Source organism: Rhinopithecus roxellana, chromosome 9 (assembly GCF_007565055.1).
Source record: "Rhinopithecus roxellana isolate Shanxi Qingling chromosome 9, ASM756505v1, whole genome shotgun sequence".
In the NCBI taxonomy this organism is placed as follows: Eukaryota; Metazoa; Chordata; class Mammalia; order Primates; family Cercopithecidae; genus Rhinopithecus; species Rhinopithecus roxellana.
This window is the reverse complement of record NC_044557.1, coordinates 11,015,540-11,033,734: the sequence shown is the minus strand read 5'-3', so window position 1 is coordinate 11,033,734 and position 18,195 is coordinate 11,015,540. Positions and strand designations below refer to the sequence as shown.

Below are 18,195 nucleotides of genomic sequence, written 5' to 3'. Positions count from 1 at the left end.
AGTCAACCACTTTGCAATGCCACAGCGCTCTGACACCTTGCCCAGCAAATAATACTACTCTGGTTAAACTGGGGTAGGAGCATAAAGTTCTGAAGGCTGAGAACAAATCTCTTTTCTCATCTTCAATGCAACTTCTGAGATGTCTCAGTTTAAAAAAACTTGTGAACAATCACGAAACAATGAAAGATGTGATAGCCACCCATTTCCTCTACTAATGATGAGCACAATGAAATGGTAGCTGATAAGCTACCCTATAACCTATAGCCCATACAGCTTATCAGGTATATGGTAGCTGATAAGCTATAGCCATAGCTCAGCTGGGACTGTTCTGCTCTTCAAAGAAGCTTCAATCCATTTATCCACACCATCTCATAAGACCTGGAGCATGGAAACCAAGGTCTTTGAAGCTTGAAGGGGTGGTAAAAACATCTATTTTTCCCAAGCAAAGCGAGCACAATGCATGGCTGCACAAACCAAGGACAGATAAGGATTTTTTTGTTTATTAAGTCAAATTTTGATGCTCTGAATTTCCTCCATTTCCCTTTGAACACTACCTGGTACAATGCAGGGTTCTCAATAGGTGTTTTAAAAAAGAGAAATAAAACAACAAATAATAACTAGGAAGGCCTAAAATTGCATAGCAACTTACTAAAATTATCCAGACAAATGGTCTATATCCTGCCAGTGAAGACTGACCATCATTTTTAAGACCACAATTCAACTTTAATTTTTTAAAAGCTTAAGTTTTTTATATATTATAAATGAAGACAATGGAAGAAAAAATTTGTGAATATAGCTGTAAGTCTATGTGAAAGTGTGATTTACATTTGGACACCTTTCTGAATGTGACTGTAATGCTCTCTGGGTCTGTAAGAATTTATTCTGTGAAAAGAAAACAAATCTTGGAAACCAAAAATCACTAAGGAAAAGGGGAGGTTAAGCTGGGAACTACATCAGGCAAACCTGCCTCACATTTTATTCCTAAAATAAGATAGCTACAAAGACCTCACAAATTTGCCCACAAGAAAACGGCCCTGCTGTTTCACTAAGTCAGACTAAAGCATAAGTGACAATTCCTCTACTCTCCTCTGACATGTAAATTATGTATTCAGTGAAAGGCTAATCACAGTTTCAAAATAATGCAACCATTTGTCTCTTATCTACCTATGACCTGTAAGCCCTCTCCCCAGCTTTGAGTTGTCCCACCTTTCCAGACAGAACATCTTACACATACTGGTTGATATCTCATGTCTCCCTAAAAATGTATAAAACCAAGCTGCGATGTGTCCTGACCACCCTGGGCACTACAAGGTATTTTTATTTTTTAAACAAACTAAATTCTAAAAAGTATTTCAAAACTTTTCAAAAGTACTGAACAGAAGCCTTAAACTGTTCCTACTACCTTGTAAACTGTAATTATCAGAATTTGAAAAAATAAAGTTAGTGCTTTATTAAAACACATTATTTGCTGTAAAATGGGCTGTTCAAATAACTGGTTAAATTCACAGGTTAAAGCCAAGGCAATTTGGCTGGGTGCAGCAAAATTCCAGGCAATTCCAATTTGCCTGGAATCCCAGCACTTGGGGAGGCTGAGGCAGGCAGATCACTTAAGCTCAGTAGTTCGAACCCAGCCTGGACAAGATGGTGAAACCCCATCTCTATAAAAACAAAAAAACAAAACCTAAAACCAAACTGAAAGAAAAATTAGCCAGGTGCGGTGGCACTCGCCTATACACCCAGCTACTTGCTGAGCTAAGGCAGGAGGATTGCTTGAGCCAAAAAGGTTGAGACTGCAGTGAGCCAAGACTGTACCACCACACTTCAGCCTGGGTAACAGAAAGAGACCTTGTCTCGATTTTTTTTTAAATTAAAAACAAAACAAAACAAAACAATAAAAACCAGGGCAATTTACAGTACCATATGGGATCTCTTGCCTTTCAGGCACTTTCACTTAAAAATAAGATTCATGAAAAGGGCTGGGCACAGAGGCTCACAGCTATAAATCGCAGCACTTTGGGAGTCCAAGGCGGGCAGATCACTTGAGGCCAGAGGTTTGAGACCAGCCTGTCCAAAATGGAGAAATCCTGTCTCTACTAATTATGCAAAAATTAGCCGAGTGAGATGGTGCACACTTGTAATCCTAGCTACTTGAGAGACTAACGCACAAAAATTGCTTGCACCCGGGAGGTGGAGGTTGCAGTGAGTCGAGATCGCACATACTCCAGCCTAAGCTACAGAGCAAGACTCTATCTTAAAAAAAAAAAAAAAAATGCATGAAAAGATAGAATGTATTAAAATTATGCACACTTGTGAGTAAATATATTAATCTTCAAAAGGCTTATGAAGCATAGCTCAAAACTGATTTTGATGATTCTTTTAAAAATAATCTTAGGTGCTTCAACTGGTCAGATTTAAAGTCGTAAATTCGCCAAGACATTATTTAATTTCACACTAAGAAAAAAGTCCGAATCTACAGTCAGGAGGTAACTCTGGCCTGACTTCAGCATTCTGAAAATCAATAGGATTCAACGACCAACATGGACCAACAAACCTACTATAGATAAGTCAATCAAAGCATACATCCTCTGATGGAATATCTTCATAATGAAATATAATGCAAATCATTTAAAAATGTTAAGACCAATTTACCAAGAAGAAAAATCTTACCAGTCTTTGATTTAACCGTTTATTTTCTTCTTCTTTCAATTGCAATGTCTGCAGGTAGAAAAAAAAGAGAGACCTGTGGTTTATCCTTGTACCTACTCAAATAAATCTAAACAGTGACTGTCAAAAAGTTTTCATCAGACAAAAATGTTTGGTTCAGTCACGAAAAGTTCATGGGGATATTACTTTCGGTGAATCCTTTCCAACTGTTTTCATTATCTACTGGCTTAAATGAGAACCAGAGCAATTTTAGATACATTTACCAAGGACTGTCAAACATTAACACGCATTAGAAACACCTGTGAAATACATAAATATGTAGTAAAATCTGAGATCTATCCCCAGAGACTTTGTTAACTAAGTCATGCCTAAGAGAATACATCTGGCATCTGTAACATACATCTCAGATTAGGCTGAGGTAGGAAATCACATAACCCTTTAATAATAGAAAACATGCTATATTCAAAAGAAGTTGTACAATTCTGAATTTGGATTTTTATCAATTACACTTGTAAAGAAAAAAAGGCATTGTTGAAAATCTTATACGCCTAAAGAATGAAAAGTAATCTATGAACAATGATCTGCCAAATGTGTACCAATTTGATCTTATAGTACCCTTAATAAAGGAAACCATTTATTATCAGTTTTTCCTTGTCCAACGCAATTCTTTATTTAAAACATAACTCCCTTCATTACTTATTTTTGTTTTTGCCCATTTCTAAAAAGTATTTAATACTTTGTTTCTGAAACAGATGTTTAAAATGGCTATTTATGTTATTTTGCTGAATTTTGAACTATTAGATAAAACTATTACTTTACACATGGATTTAATAAAAACTAACAACTTTTTCCTCTCATACAGACTTCATTCATTGGGAAATTACAACAAATGGGAGGGTTGAAATACTGCCAACTGTTTAGCTAGTAGTTTCTTTAACTGTATCCAAAAGTGAACATATTAAATATGGTACTTCAAGAAGATAATTTACTTACTCGTTCTAACAGCATTATCCGCTGTTTTTCTTCAGACAACATATGAATATTTTCTCTAAAAGTGAGAGAATTGAGTTTCAGTTTGAAATTCTAAACTTTACATTCTTCAAGATTTTAGAAATTATTAATACAGATCACTTTAATAATTTAAGGGTTTTCATAAATTTTCAAAAGCAGCTTATTTCAGTTAGCATGTAATTTCAATGTTGTATATTGTCTGTAGTAGACCTAGATCTACAAACCTTTTGAAATAATAAGTAAAACTTTGTGTATGCATTTATCTAGAGATGTCTTTACATTTCTTATTTTTCCCAGGTATTAAGAATCACTCTTCTTCCTACTTGTGATTGAATCCATGTTACTGATAAAGGCGTAGTTCTTGAGTGGCTAAAGACTTCAGTAGATTTACTAAGTGGATGCTATGTACTCACTAGTTACTATCCTAGGTGTGAATTTGCCCATTACACTAAAACATCCAAAAACAAACTAGAAAATTTTTTAAAATGCTGTAACATTAGAAAAAACAATTATTATTTAGGTTTTAAAATTCATCTACAGGTATAATCCCCCAATTATATTTTAAGCAACTTGATGCAAGGCAGGTGTTCTGTCTCCTTCAATATGCTAATTCTTTAGGAAGAGGTTTTGCCTAATATAAAGGCCATAAAGACTGACTTCTGTAAGAGTTTTATAATTTTAGCTTTTACACTTAAGTCTATGATCTATTTAAGTCAACTTGTATATATGGTGAGGAAAGGGTCCAACTTCATCCTTTTGCATCAGGATATCCAGCTATGCTATCCCTGCACCATTTGCTGAAAAGGCGACTTCCTTCATGGAGCTGCCTCAGCACCCTTAACCATAATGCAAGGGTTCAACTGACCATGAACACAAGGGCTTATTTTGGACTCTCAATTCTATTCCACTGATATATGTCAGGCTAGCACTACAGTGTCTTATTACCTTCGCTTACAAATTTTCAAATTAGTCAAATAGTGTGAGACTTTATTTTTCAAGATTGCTTTGGCTATTTTGGGACTCTTGCAATTCCGTATGAGTTTTAGGATCAGCTTGCCCTTTTCTGCAACAAACACAGTTCAGATTACGGTAACAACTGTGTTGAATTTGCAGATCAATTTGGGACGGGCTACCATCTCAAGGAGATTAAGTCTTCCAGTCAGTAAACACAGGATGCCCTTCTGTCTTAACTTTTTTCCACAATGTTTTGTAATTTGTACAAGTCTTGAACTTCTTTTGCTAAATCTATTCCTAAGTATTTTTACCTTTTTGATGCCATCAGAAAAGAAACTGTCTTTTAAATCTCATTTTTGGATGATTCATTGCTAGTAGAAACAATGACAATCTTTTTTTTTAACAGACAGGGTCTTGTTATGTCGTCCGTGTTCACAAACTCCTAGGCTCGAGGCATCCTGCTGCCTCAGCCTCCTGAGTAGCTGGGACTACAGGTGTGCACCACCACAGCCAGCACCAATTTGTTTTTGCACACTGAACCTGTAACCTCCAATATTACTGAACTAGTTTATTTTTTTTTAGAAGAGTCCTTAGGATTTTCTAAATAAAAGATAAGGCTATGTAGGCAAATAGAGTGTTTTATTTCTTGCTTACCAATCTAGATGCTTTTTTTTTTTTTTTTTTTTTTTTGAGACAGAGTCTTGTTCTGTCGCCCAGGATGGAGTGCAGGGGCACAATCTGCAACCTCCGCCTCCCAGGTTCAATCAATTCTCCTGTTTCAGCCTCCCAAGTAGCTGGGATTACAGGTGCCCACCACCATGCCTAGCTAATTTTTTTATTTTTAGTAGAGACCAGGTTTCACCATGTTGGCCAGGCTGATCTTGAACTCCTGACCTCAGGTGATCCGCCTATCTCAGCTTCCCAAAGTGCTGGGATTATAGGCATGAGCCACTGCATCTGGCCAATGCCTTTAATTTCTTTTTCTTGCCTAAGTGCCTTTGATAGAACTTCAAAGTACAATGTTGAGCAGCAGTGGCAAGAGCAGACCATCTTCATCTTGATTTTTGGGGAAAAGCATCTTACATCATTGAGTATGATGTTAATTGTGGGTTCTCACAGATGCCTTTTAATAGGCTGAGGAAGTCAATTCCAAGTTTGTTGAGTGTTTTTATGATGAAAGGCTGTTGGGTTTTGTCAAAAGCTTTTTTCTTCATCTATTGAGATAATCATGGGTTTTTCTGTCCATTCATTCTACTGATACAGTGTATGACATAAGTTGACTTTTAGATGTTAAACCAACCTTGCATTTCTGAAATAAAGCCAACTGGAATTCGTTTTGTATTCTCCCAGACTGGATCTATTAGTATTTTGCTGATAATATTTGTGCCAATAGTTACAGAAGATGTATTTTCTTCTTTTTGATATATTTGTCTGATTTAGTATTAGTATATAATACTGGCCTCACAGGCTTATATGAAGATGCAAATGACTGCTTTCCTCTGAGTGGGCAGGGGTGAGGTACAAAGGACCCTGCACCTACTGGTTTCTTACTGTGTACCAGACCTTCTCAAAGGTGCTCATTAAATGACTGTCTGGGCGCAGTGGCTCAGGCCTGTAATCCCAGCACTCTGGGAGGCTGAGGCAGGTGGATGACCTGAAGTCAGGAGTTCAAGACCAGCCTGTCCAACATAGTGAAACCCCATCTCTACTAAAAATACAAAAATTAGCCAGGTATGGTGGCGGGTGCCTGTAATCCCGGCTATCTACTCGGGACGCTGAGGCAGGAGAATCGCTTGAATCTGGGTTCTGTTAAGAAAGTTCTAAATTCCAGTAAGCTCTGCCAGGATTTCAATGTAATTCAGTAAACATTTGCTATATATGAATAAACAATAATAATAAAAAAACCGTTCCCTGCCTTTCCTCACCAAAATGAATACATTCATTACTACAATAACCCCTTTATAGGTAATGGACCACAAAATGTCAACATTCCTTGTAAATAAGAATGGCTCAACACTACTGCCATCCTTACCTTGGCAGTGTAGGATAATTCTGGTGCACATACTATGTATAGTATGAGAGTTCCCCAAAATAATTCATCCGGTAATGTTTTCTTACATTTACAGTTTAAAGAATTAAAATAGGCCGGGCGCGGTGGCTCAACCCTGTAATCCCAGCACTTTGGGAGGCCGAGACGGGCGGATCACGAGGTCAGGAGATCGAGACCATCCTGGCTAACACGGTGAAACCCCGTCTCTACTAAAAAATACAAAAAACTAGCCGGGCGAGTTGGCGGGCGCCTGTAGTCCCAGCTACTCGGGAGGCTGAGGCAGGAGAATGGCGTAAACCCGGGAGGCAGAGCTTGCAGTGAGCTGAGATCCGGCCACTGCACTCCAGCCTGGGCAACAGAGCCAGACTCCGTCTCAAAAAAAAAAAAAAAAAAAAAAAAAAAGAATTAAAATAGCACAACTTTCAGATATACGGGCTGTGGACAACCAGTAATGCTAAAAATATTTCCTCTCTTCAGAGCTTTATAACTTATGGAATTGCACTACTGCTTTAAAAGCCTTAAATAACAGTTGAAAACAGCCATACTTACTGTACAGACATCATGCTTGTCTCCATTGCTGAATCCACTCTTCCTTCATCTGCTGTTTCCACAGCAGATCTATCTGATTCACCTGGGAGTTCGGGTGCACAAGCTCCATAAAGTTCTGGGGCTGTAGCTACATATGGTGAAGGAACAAAACTGCTACTACGCAACTTACTGACTTCTTCTTCAAGCTTTTTCTTTTCCTCAAGCAAACGAGCTCGATCTTCAGAAAGTGACTCTATCAAATCTGAAAGACCCCCAAATTGAAAAAAAGTATTATGTAATGAAAAAAACCATTTTGCATGAATGTATTTTTTTCACTTTTAAAAATTTTAAAAATAGTACAAAATAGTACAAACCTTTATCTCGTTCTTGTTGCTGCATTGTACTTTTCAACTTATCACTAAGATCGTTTATTATGTTTTCTTTTCTCATTTTCTCTCTTGTTAAAACAGTGTTAAAATTGGTCTGGAACAAGATAATAATAATTATTTAAATTTACCTACATGTACTTAGCAGCTAGGACTTAGAAAATAAATTTGCAAATATTCTTTTCTGTGGCACATTTGTACATGGAGATGACAGGGTGTGATTTGTGAAATGTTTTTAAGATGAAAATGCAACATACTGTGGGCAAAGGTTCTACTTTCTTGGTTCCAATTTAAGTCTCTTGAAAGTAAATCCTATTTTCTTATTATTGTCCATGTATTTACTGTCAGAGATTTTGAAATTTTGAAGAATTAGAAGAACCAATAATTTAGAGTGCTGTTAGACACTTACTTTTTTCCTGGAGTAATCATCCTGCCTCTGAAACCTTCCTTTTGTCTTTAGCATTTGATCACCACCCTAACAATTTCAGATATGACTCTATCTTCCTTATTTCTCTTATTTGGATATCTGCCATGGTCACTGGAATGCTGATTTATATTGGCTAGACTTGTTACTCCCCCACTTTTATAAACTCTGCTATGAAGCTCACATACCCAACTGCCTGCATGGATCTCATGAGACAATCTAGCAATTTTAACTGCACAGTTTCTTTAATAAAGATGACTGAATTTGTTTAAAAATTTTGCTTAGGCTGGACTTGGTGGCTCATGCCTGTAATCTCAGCACTTTGGGAGACCGAGGTGGGAGGACTGCTTGAGCCCAGGAGTTTGAGACCAGCCTGAGCAACATAGCAAGATTGAGTCTCTACAAAAAATTTAAAAATTATCCGGGCGTGGTGGCACATGCTAGTAGTCCCAGCTATTGGGGAGACCAAGGTGGGAGGACTGTTTGAGCCCAGGAGTTTCAGGTTACAGTGAGCCATGATTGCACGACTGAATTCCAGCCTGAATGACAGAGTGAGACCCTGTCTCTTAAGAGGCAAAAAAAAAAAAAAAAAAAAAAAATTTACTTACAAGATTTCTGAGCTTCTTGAAATGTAAAAGCAATGGATGAATGATGAAATGATCTAAATTGACTCTTCTCATCTGCCCAGTATTTCTAATTCCAAAATTTTAAGAGCTCTATGGTCCTTGGATCAATGAATAATGCTAACAATGCTGGCAATAGGGAGATTTAGGAAAAGTAACACAGTATTTTTAATAAAACTTTAATAAATTCATTAAATATTGAATTAAATACAATTTCTAGCCACAAAGCATACAGGAAGATCTCTCAAAAAGAAACATTTACGATATGGCTTTGTATTAAGCCATCTCTATGTATTTTATTTATATATAGAAAATAAACACTTATATAATATAAACCATTATGTTTATTTTCAAGATCTTTGCCATTTCTATAATTTGAATTTTTAGGAAGATTATCACAACTTGTAACTGGCATATGAAAAAAGGGGGCTAGTTGGCTGGGCGCGGTGGCTCAAGCCTGTAATCCCAGCACTTTGGGAGGCCGAGACGGGCGGATCACGAGGTCAGGAGATCGAGACCATCCTGGCTAACACGGTGAAACCCCGTCTCTACTAAAAAATACAAAAAACTAGCCGGGCGAGGTGGCGGGCGCCTGTAGTCCCAGCTACTCGGGAGGCTGAGGCAGGAGAATGGCGTAAACCCGGGAGGCGGAGCTTGCAGTGAGCTGAGATCTGGCCACTGCACTCCAGCCCGGACGACAGAGCGAGACTCCGTCTCAAAAAAAAAAAGGGGGGGGGGCTAGTTAAGAACTAATTAGTTCCAACTCAGAAATCACCTATACAGAGTTAGGTACAAATCACCTTAAATAAATACAACTTAACATACACATCATGGAAAATTGGAAGGTACCTTAGAAGTCATTTATCCCGCTCTTATTTTATAAATATTTAAAGAGGCATTAAAACATGAAAAACTAAGTTAGACAGCTGTCAATACTATACTTTTGGTTTCAGTTAAATCACTCTTAATTTTAGAAATTGTACACGTGTTTATAAAAGAACACACAGAGAGACAACGCAACAGAGATGAATATGCAGAATGAATCATAGAGAAGAATCTATAAATCCAGATTCTTAAAGAGAGAGGTTACTAATGACCTCTTTATTGCTAATTCTTACTTAAAACTTGGCTATGCCTCCTCCCTGAACACTTAACTTTCCTTGGTTTCCCTTAAGCCACACACTTTTTTTTCTGGTTGCGCTTTCTCGTTCCCTTTTCCCAGGCTCTTCTTTCTTTCCCTAGGCCTTAAAAATCTAAAATTGTTATGAGGTTTGAACTATATTTTCTTTCCATTCTCTGATTTACATTTTTTCAAATTCTACAAAGACACTAATTACAACATTTTAGGAAAAGGAAAAATACCACATAATATTACATGTGTACAACAACCATAATATGCAGTTTCAGAAATGTATCCCTTAAAATGTATCCCGCAAACTGCAGTATTTTCTCTGGCCTGAATCCTACCAGTAGCTACCAAATTGCTCTTCCAGCTGACTGCTTTGCAGTTCTCCAATCTTTCTCCATGTTCCAGTGGGTGATCTTCATTAAGTATAAATCTAATTATGCCATTGTATTTAGTTGCTGTCCAGTACTTTAAGTAAAGTACAAGCTCTCTAACAAGGCATCTGGTTTTTGATCTAGCCCCAACATACTTCACAAGCACTACCTCTTACTATAGACAACAACAAGTACATTAACAAAATTCAACAATATTCCATCTTAATCTACTACCAGCCTATCAGAAGGATAAGAATTACAGGAAGTGTAGGATATTTATGCTGATCTGAATGTAATTTGGGATAACAAAGTTTGGAGAATTTGAAGCTTAGAGAAAAAATAAAAATCATTTTTTAAATTAAAAAAATCCTTTCATAAAAAACTAATCTTAGTTCTAAAGAGGTTAAATGATCTATCCAAGATTACATAGGTAGTGAAGAAACCAGGAACAAAATTCACATTCCCTCGCTTCTAATTCGAAGACTATCTCATTTTGAAGCACCTGGTATTGTCATGTGACATTAACATGAAAAATATTATTTTTCAGATGAGCAAAAAAACTAAAAAATAAAACATTCTTAAAAATACACGCTTTTGTCATGAGGAAATTTATTAACAGGATCAATGTAAGGAAAATCACATCTAAGATATAAGAAACCCTCAGCTACATAAAGAAATTGTATTTGTTAATTTATGTCTACTTTCTTTAGTTCTCAAATAAATGAAATGGGAAAAGAGATACAGACCTGTTGTTCTGCAATCAAAGATGTTCGAACATTTTGCATTTCTTCATTCTTTCTTTTTTCTTGCTCTTCAAGTTGTTCTAGAAACTTAGCTTTTTCTTCCTGAAGCTTTTCTTGAAGTTCAGCAACTAAGCTTGAAGAATCTTCTCTGGTAGAGTCAATGGCAGGACTTACAAATTAAATATAGCATTAAATTAAAAAAAAAAACTACAGACACACAAATGTACCAAATATCATATTTATGAAATTTATCTTCCTTAAGCCTAATAATGTAGCATGAAAGATATCTGTGTGAACCCTCTCTTTGAATCTAAAAAGGGAAATACGTAAAAGTTTAATACAGATTAGATGGTGACACTAACAAGGTTTACTGATTTTTATCAGTATATCAGATACATTCAAGATAATCTGCTTGTATCAACATACATAAAAATCAAGAGGCTGCTCTGCCCATGGAGTAGCTATTCTTTTATTCTTTGGTTAAGCTCTGTGGCTCACATCTGCAATCCTAGCACTTTGGGAGGCCCAGGTGGAAGGATCCACTTGAGCCCAAGAGTTTGAGATCAGCCTGGGCAGCAAAGTGAAACCCCATCTCCTAAAAAAAAAAAAAAAAAAAAAAAACAAGAGCCGAGCACAGTGGTGCATGCTGAGGTAGGAGAACTGCTTGAGCACAGACGTTCAAATCCTGCCTGGGCAACATAAGGAAAAAGTATTTTCTGGTAAGGGACTATACACATAGGAGATAGGTAAACTCAACTTCAAATGTCAGTTTTGCTATTCCTATACATGAAATTTACACAATGACTTAGGAAAAAAGAAACACCTAAAGATTGCATATGTTGAAATGCTTTCATTTCCATAAAACAGGCTTTGATTCATTTTGGTAGCAAGTAGGCAACACAAAGCTAAAACTGAAAAGCGTTTACACAAACAAATCTACATATTCCTGAACTCACACTCATTTCCTGAAGACTTGCTAACCTCTCAGGGGTTGCTGACAAAGTGCTAGAGATGAGAATAGGACAATGTAAGAAGAAATGAACAAACACTGGTTAGTCATTATTTTAACTTATAATTAATAACTCAATAACTTCTAATTATAACTTCTAAGTATTAATCTTATCTACTTTCAACTTAATAATCCTTAGCATTAAAAAAAGGTTTCTTCAAGAAGATGAAAAATCCCATTGGTATTAAAATATGCTGCTAAGCCTCAAGAAATTGCTGTTATTAAAAACTACTTTAACAAGTCAATTTTTAGGCTTAAATGTCCCTCTATTTGTTTTTAAATGATATGCTAATGTTTTTGAAATCAGGGTGTGTTCTGCAATTAATATGGGCATGTATTTAAAATGTTCACTCTACATGTATCTTATGTAATTTCCTAATCTAATTATATGATAGAAATACACTATTTATACCAACAATCATACAAAAAAATTATTGGACTCTTTTTATTCATGCTTCCAAATTTACTGATAAAAATCTAATAACTTAAACTTGCTGCTCAGATAACCTTTCCTCCAAAGAGATAGCTTTAAACAGCCAAACACAGAATATACAGTTTGAAACATAATCTCTCTATCAAAGTCTAAGACTCCTTATTTAGTTCCCAGAAAGGCTGGAATAGGAATCCCCTATTTCATAATATAATTAATTAAAGGACAGGATATATATTCCATAATATAATTAATTAAGATGAAGGCTTTACTTTTAAAGTTTCTCCTTTGGGGCTGAAGAGGGGGATGTGCAAGTTTAAACTATTCCACGGCTGGAAAACTGACATACTACTTAAATCAAAGTCTTACTAAGGAACAAAAAGGGACTCAGACTACTAACAATGAAGTGCTTGGGATAAAAATAGGTATAGGCAGGGTTTACAAATAATCCTGTTTGGCCAGTGTCTTCCTTGAAGAAATATCCACAATTCTAAGGTAAGCTCAAACTTTTAGGAGTAAAAAACAAGGCCAGGTTTTAAGGAGGAAATCAAGAGAGCACTGAGGATGGAGAAGTGAAGGACAGATAGTGAACAGTAAAGGTTATGAATTTCATTGCGAGTACCATATAAAGTCATTGAAAGGTTTGGTCTAGAGAATGATAAGGTGTGAATCTAGGTTTTGAAAAGACTATTGTGAGAAAGGGTATTAGTAAGAAATGGGGCACAGTAAAGAAGCCTGAAGAAGAGCTTTCAACATGACAAAATATCCTAGAATTGTATTACAAAAAGTGTGGTTCACATTGTGCAAGTGAGGGAGGGGAGGTCATGCACAGCCAGTACTTATAATTTCTAGGTGTCCTGCATCTTTGGATTGCCTGGGGTACTCCATTTCAGGGTCAGTGCTGTGCTGGGATAATACAGGGACAAGAGGACACAGTTCCAGGTACGCAAACAGATATAGATATCACTGACACTCTGTAAACACCATATCATCCCCAAAACCAGAATGAGAACACTAGGTGATTAGCATAGGGTATCTCATTTACTGACTCATAAAGTAAAAGCAAAAAATGGACAGGTTATGACATGAAAAAATAACCATTATCCTGTACTGAAGATAGGTTTCTTATGGCTGTATTAATCCGGCCAAAGTACATACTGTGCCGTATTGTTTGACGCTCCCATTAGAAAATGTTCCAAGTGACTATCTGCCACACAACTTCTATTGCACATTACCCTAGGATCTGAAATGGCCCTGCTATCAGAGGAATTAACCCTAGCAATGAAAGGCTAACAGCTAAAATAGGTTTTGTGTTTTAACTAGCATCACTGCCTTTCTTTGGGGAGCAAGAAGCTGTGTAGAAGGGAGGGAGGTCATGAAGAAAAGGTTACAGGGTATCACAGTTTAGTTAGGAAAATATAGTAGTCCCCCTTCACCCACAGGGAATGTTCCAAGACCCCCAGTGGATGCCCGAAACCGCAGATAGTAGCAAACCCTGTATTTTTTTCCAATATATGCACTGTGGTCCTAACATTTGCAGTTTGAGGTGTGATGGCAAAAAGAGAATGAATTGTCTCCTTCTGCATAGTTTCACAGATAGACTGGGTCTTACTGTAGATCTTTGCAGTCTCAGCATTTACTTTTTTTTCTTACTAAATCAAGAACTTTCATCTTTTCACTTAAACGAAGCACTTCAAGGCTTCTTTTTGGCACACCCAAATTGTCAGCATCATTACTCTTGTGCTTTGGAGCCATTAAATAAAGGTTACTTGAACACAAGGACTGCGATACTGATAACCCAGATGGCTAACAAATAACTAATGTGTGGAGACTGTCCAGTGTGGATACACTTGACAAATCATGCTTCTCAAAACGGTATCCAATTTAAAACTCAGGAATTGTTTATTTCATTTAATACTTTCGAACCATGGGGTAACTGAAACCATGAAGGCCGAAATCACATAAAATGAAACTAGAGAAGAGGGAATGACTGTATTTAATCTAACAACACTACCACAGAAACCTAAGAAATTCATCAATAAAGGTTGTCCACCTAAAAGAAACTTGCATAATCCTGTCTTTGCATATCTGAATACTTTAAATAGGCCTGGACATTGAAACTCAAGGAAGCAGATACATTTGTTATCAGCTGGGAACTTTAATATCACGGAAACTTGAAAAAAAGCATCTCTAAAGGTTGACAGTTTTTCCCACCATTAAAATGTCAGTTCTAGCAAAGGACTGTATTATATCCAAATATTTCTATCAATTATAAAATTTACATTGAACATAAACTTGATTGTCTTGATGCTTGAACTCTTAACACTGACTAAATTATAATGCGGCCTAGTAAACAGTTCACAGTGGTTTTTAAAAAAAAAAAAAAATCTTCTATCGCTTGAACCCCGGAGGCAGAGGTGGCAGTGAGCCGAGATTGCGACACTGCACTCCAACCTGGGCGACAAGAGCGAGACTCCATCTCAAAAAAATAATAAACAAAATAAAAATCTCTTCTTTTGAAATTAGAATTACAAAATCAAAATGCTCCCACTCATACTCACTCAGATCCATATCACTACCTCCTGGGAGCAGGGCCATCAATCATGTAGTAGAGAGATCTCCCGACCCACAAAATACACACACGCTCTGCTCTCATTTCTTTGTACAAAGGTACAGGAGAAAGCTTTCTCCTACATTTTCAAAACTATTAATAACTCCAAATTAAATAGAAGATATTCTGATCTTGCATTTCCTGAATCACAAGTAGACCGAACAGTATTTACATTTTGGCCATTTGTATTTCTTCTTTGATCTTGTCATATCTCTGTCCATTTTTCTAACAGATTGTGCGCCTTTTTCTTATTGATTTACTGTGGGAGCTCTTGACATTACAGACATAGCTAATTTGCGTATTCATATCTTACAAATGTTTCTCATTGGCAGCTGGCCTCTCAATGTTGCTTCTGGCATATGTAGAAACCTAGTGGTGAAAGGGAAATGTGCCGGACTGTGTCCTCACATAAGCATCATTCTTCTTCAAAGGTTTCCTCTGCATGACAGAGAAGCCAGGGATATTATCCAGAATTCCTTCCTCAGTAGGTTCTATGTTTGAGTTTGCCAGTGGAAGATACCCACATCTGACCTGGGATGCTGAAGTTAGAGACTCTGGAGGTGGTTGTAGCCAAACATGTGGGCAATGTGAGATTCATAAGAGATTTCCAAGTAAACCACCTGTTTGGGGGTCTTGGTAGACAACTGATGAAAGTCTTCGAAGAACTGTAGCAGTTTCCTAAGCCACCAACTTTGGTGGTTCAGATGACTTTCTATTATAGATCTCCTGGCCTTCACCAGATTACTATCTAGTCTCCCAGTTCTCCCAACATTCGTGTAAACTGTAAGTCTGATACTAACCCCTTTAATCCTGAAATATTTAAAAGTGGTTGTTTTATAAGCTCAATCCCGATACAAAAAACGACTCTAGAGGAAAAAAAAAATCCCATAAAACATGGAAATCTGAGATTAATTATCTGATCTGAAAGCAGTAATGACCTCACTGCCAGTGCAAAATAGAACACTGGAAGACCAGGGCAGTACATGGCAGAACAGCAGACACTTGTAGTTGTTTGAAAACCAGTGACGACTAAGGAGGGCAAGGCTCTGGGACATGTCCCAGCTGTGCCTCCAAATCCCACCAAACCTCCCTTCCTGGAAGCAACAGCCTTTTCTACCTTCTCTGAGGAAATCAGTGCACCTTCACTCGAGGTAGTCCTCTTCTCAATGAGATGATCCTTTTCAACAACATCTCCCACCATTACTTCCAGACCCGTTGCTACATTCAAAACTGCCAGATCTCTGGAGATTTAAAAGTCTAACAAAGGAGGAATTGCAAAGCAATTACAGAATCTTTAATACATTTTGGCAGAAAAACGGAAAATAAGTATGGGAATGGATCTAATGAGAGTTACAAGAGGAGGGACAGACTTTGCTAAGTTGACTGCCCGGAAAGTAGACTTAAGAATAACCAACATTAAATGAAAATTAGATGGCAAAATGAGATACTCTAGACCAAGGGCAGGTAAATCCAATCCGCTGTTTTTTATAATTAAAGTCTTGTTGGAACACAGCCAAACTGTTCATTTATATTGTCTTACTTCTGTCTTGCTAAAATGGTACAGCTGGGTAGTCTGGATAGAGACCATTTGGCCCACAAAACCTAAAATATTTACTATCCAGGCCTCTACAGAAAGTTTGCCAATCATTTCTTCAGGCTCATGATTCCCAAAGAGTGATCCACAGAAGCCTGGGGTTAACCAAACACATTCAGAGAACGAGTGAAGTCACAACTGTTTTCACAGTAACACTAAAGTGATGTCGTTTTTCAACTTGTTAATATTGGCACCAATGATAAAACCGCTGGCACCGGAACACACATTAAAGACATTAGCACCAAACTTTATGTGTTGTCATTTTATCTTTCACCACAAGGCACTCAAAGTGGGCAGGAAAAAGGGGAGGTTGTTTTTTCTTAGACTATTCTTGATATAGTAAAAATTACTAGTTCTAAAATATGTTAACAGTTGGAAGATCTGTATTAACTCAGTGAACTAGTGTTTTCCAAATGACCAACTCATGATGCCATAAAATCATGCATGAGTAAAAGATTCAAGTATAAGAGATGTACCAGTAAATGTTAAGATTATGAGAAAATCCACTGATAGCTTCATATTCCACAATAAAAACTAATGTTCAGAAATTACCACTTGCTGAATTTTGATTTAGTAACAAAGAATATCGACAATCATCTGAAAAGGCTATTTAAATATTCCTTTCTTTTTCCAATTACATTCAGCATAAGGTTGGATTTTTTTTTCCATATACTTCAATCAAAACTCAAGAGATTTGCAAATATATAGAGCAATGGTACTCTTCTAACTAGTTTTCATTTCAGACAAGTTTTTATTAAAAAGTCTTATGTATGGCCAGGCACGGTGGCTCACGCCTGTAATCCCAGCATTTTGGGAGGCCGAGGTGGGCGGATCACAAGGTCAGGAGACAAGACCATCCTGGCTAATATGGTGAAACCTCGTCTCTACTAAAAATACATAAAAATTAGCTGGGTGTGGTGTCACGCACCTATAGTCCCAGCTACTCGGGAGGCTGAGGCAGGAGAATCACTTGAACCCATGAGGTTGCTGTGAGCTGAGACTGCGCCACTGCACTCCAGCCTGGGCAACAGAGTGAGACTCTGTCTCAAAAAAAAAAAAAAAAAAAGTCTTACATATGCCAACATGTAATAAGGTTATTTGAAAATGGCAAAGTTTCAATTTCTTGGTATTAATCTTTAGTACAGAAATACTGACATAATCCCTATAAACAAAATCAGTTTGGTGTCAATTTTTTGAGAGCATAAAGATACTGTGACAGAAGTTAGAGAGCCACTGTTCTTGTTTTTCACATATTTAAAAGATGGTAAACACACACATACAGATTATATTAGTAAGTCTGTGTGTGACCTGCAAATGCTAAAATTTTTACTATCTGGACCTTTAAAAAACAAGTTTGCTGTCCAGGGATGGTGGCTCACATCTGTAATCCCAGCACTTTGGGAGGTGAGGCAGGTGGATCACCTGATGTCAGGAGTTTGAGACCAGCCTGACGAATATGAAGAAACCCTGTCTCTATTAAAAATACAAAATTAGCCAGGCGTGGTGGTACATGCCTATAATCCCAGCTACTCGGGAGGCTGAGGCAGGAGAACTGCTTGAATTTGGGAGGTGGAGGTTGCAGTGAGCAGAGATCATGCCACTGCACTCCAGCCTGAGCAACAAGAGCGCAACTCTGTCTCAAAAACAAAACAAAACCAAAACATAAAC

General features: G+C 37.2%; 1 protein-coding gene across 3 annotated transcripts in view; it reads right to left on the bottom strand.

The window, feature by feature from the left end:
• RB1CC1 (RB1 inducible coiled-coil 1) overlaps positions 1–18,195 on the bottom strand; it is an 88,667-nt gene that overhangs the window by 9,767 nt on the left and 60,705 nt on the right. For all 3 annotated transcript variants that reach the window (XM_030937526.1, XM_030937525.1, XM_030937527.1), the window contains 5 exons: positions 10,887–11,052; positions 7,582–7,690; positions 7,229–7,469; positions 3,658–3,712; positions 2,668–2,715 (listed from right to left, as the gene is read on the bottom strand). In XM_030937526.1, the coding sequence (XP_030793386.1) occupies positions 2,668–2,715; positions 3,658–3,712; positions 7,229–7,469; positions 7,582–7,690; positions 10,887–11,052 (619 nt within the window). The remainder of the gene's footprint in view (positions 1–2,667; positions 2,716–3,657; positions 3,713–7,228; positions 7,470–7,581; positions 7,691–10,886; positions 11,053–18,195) is intronic.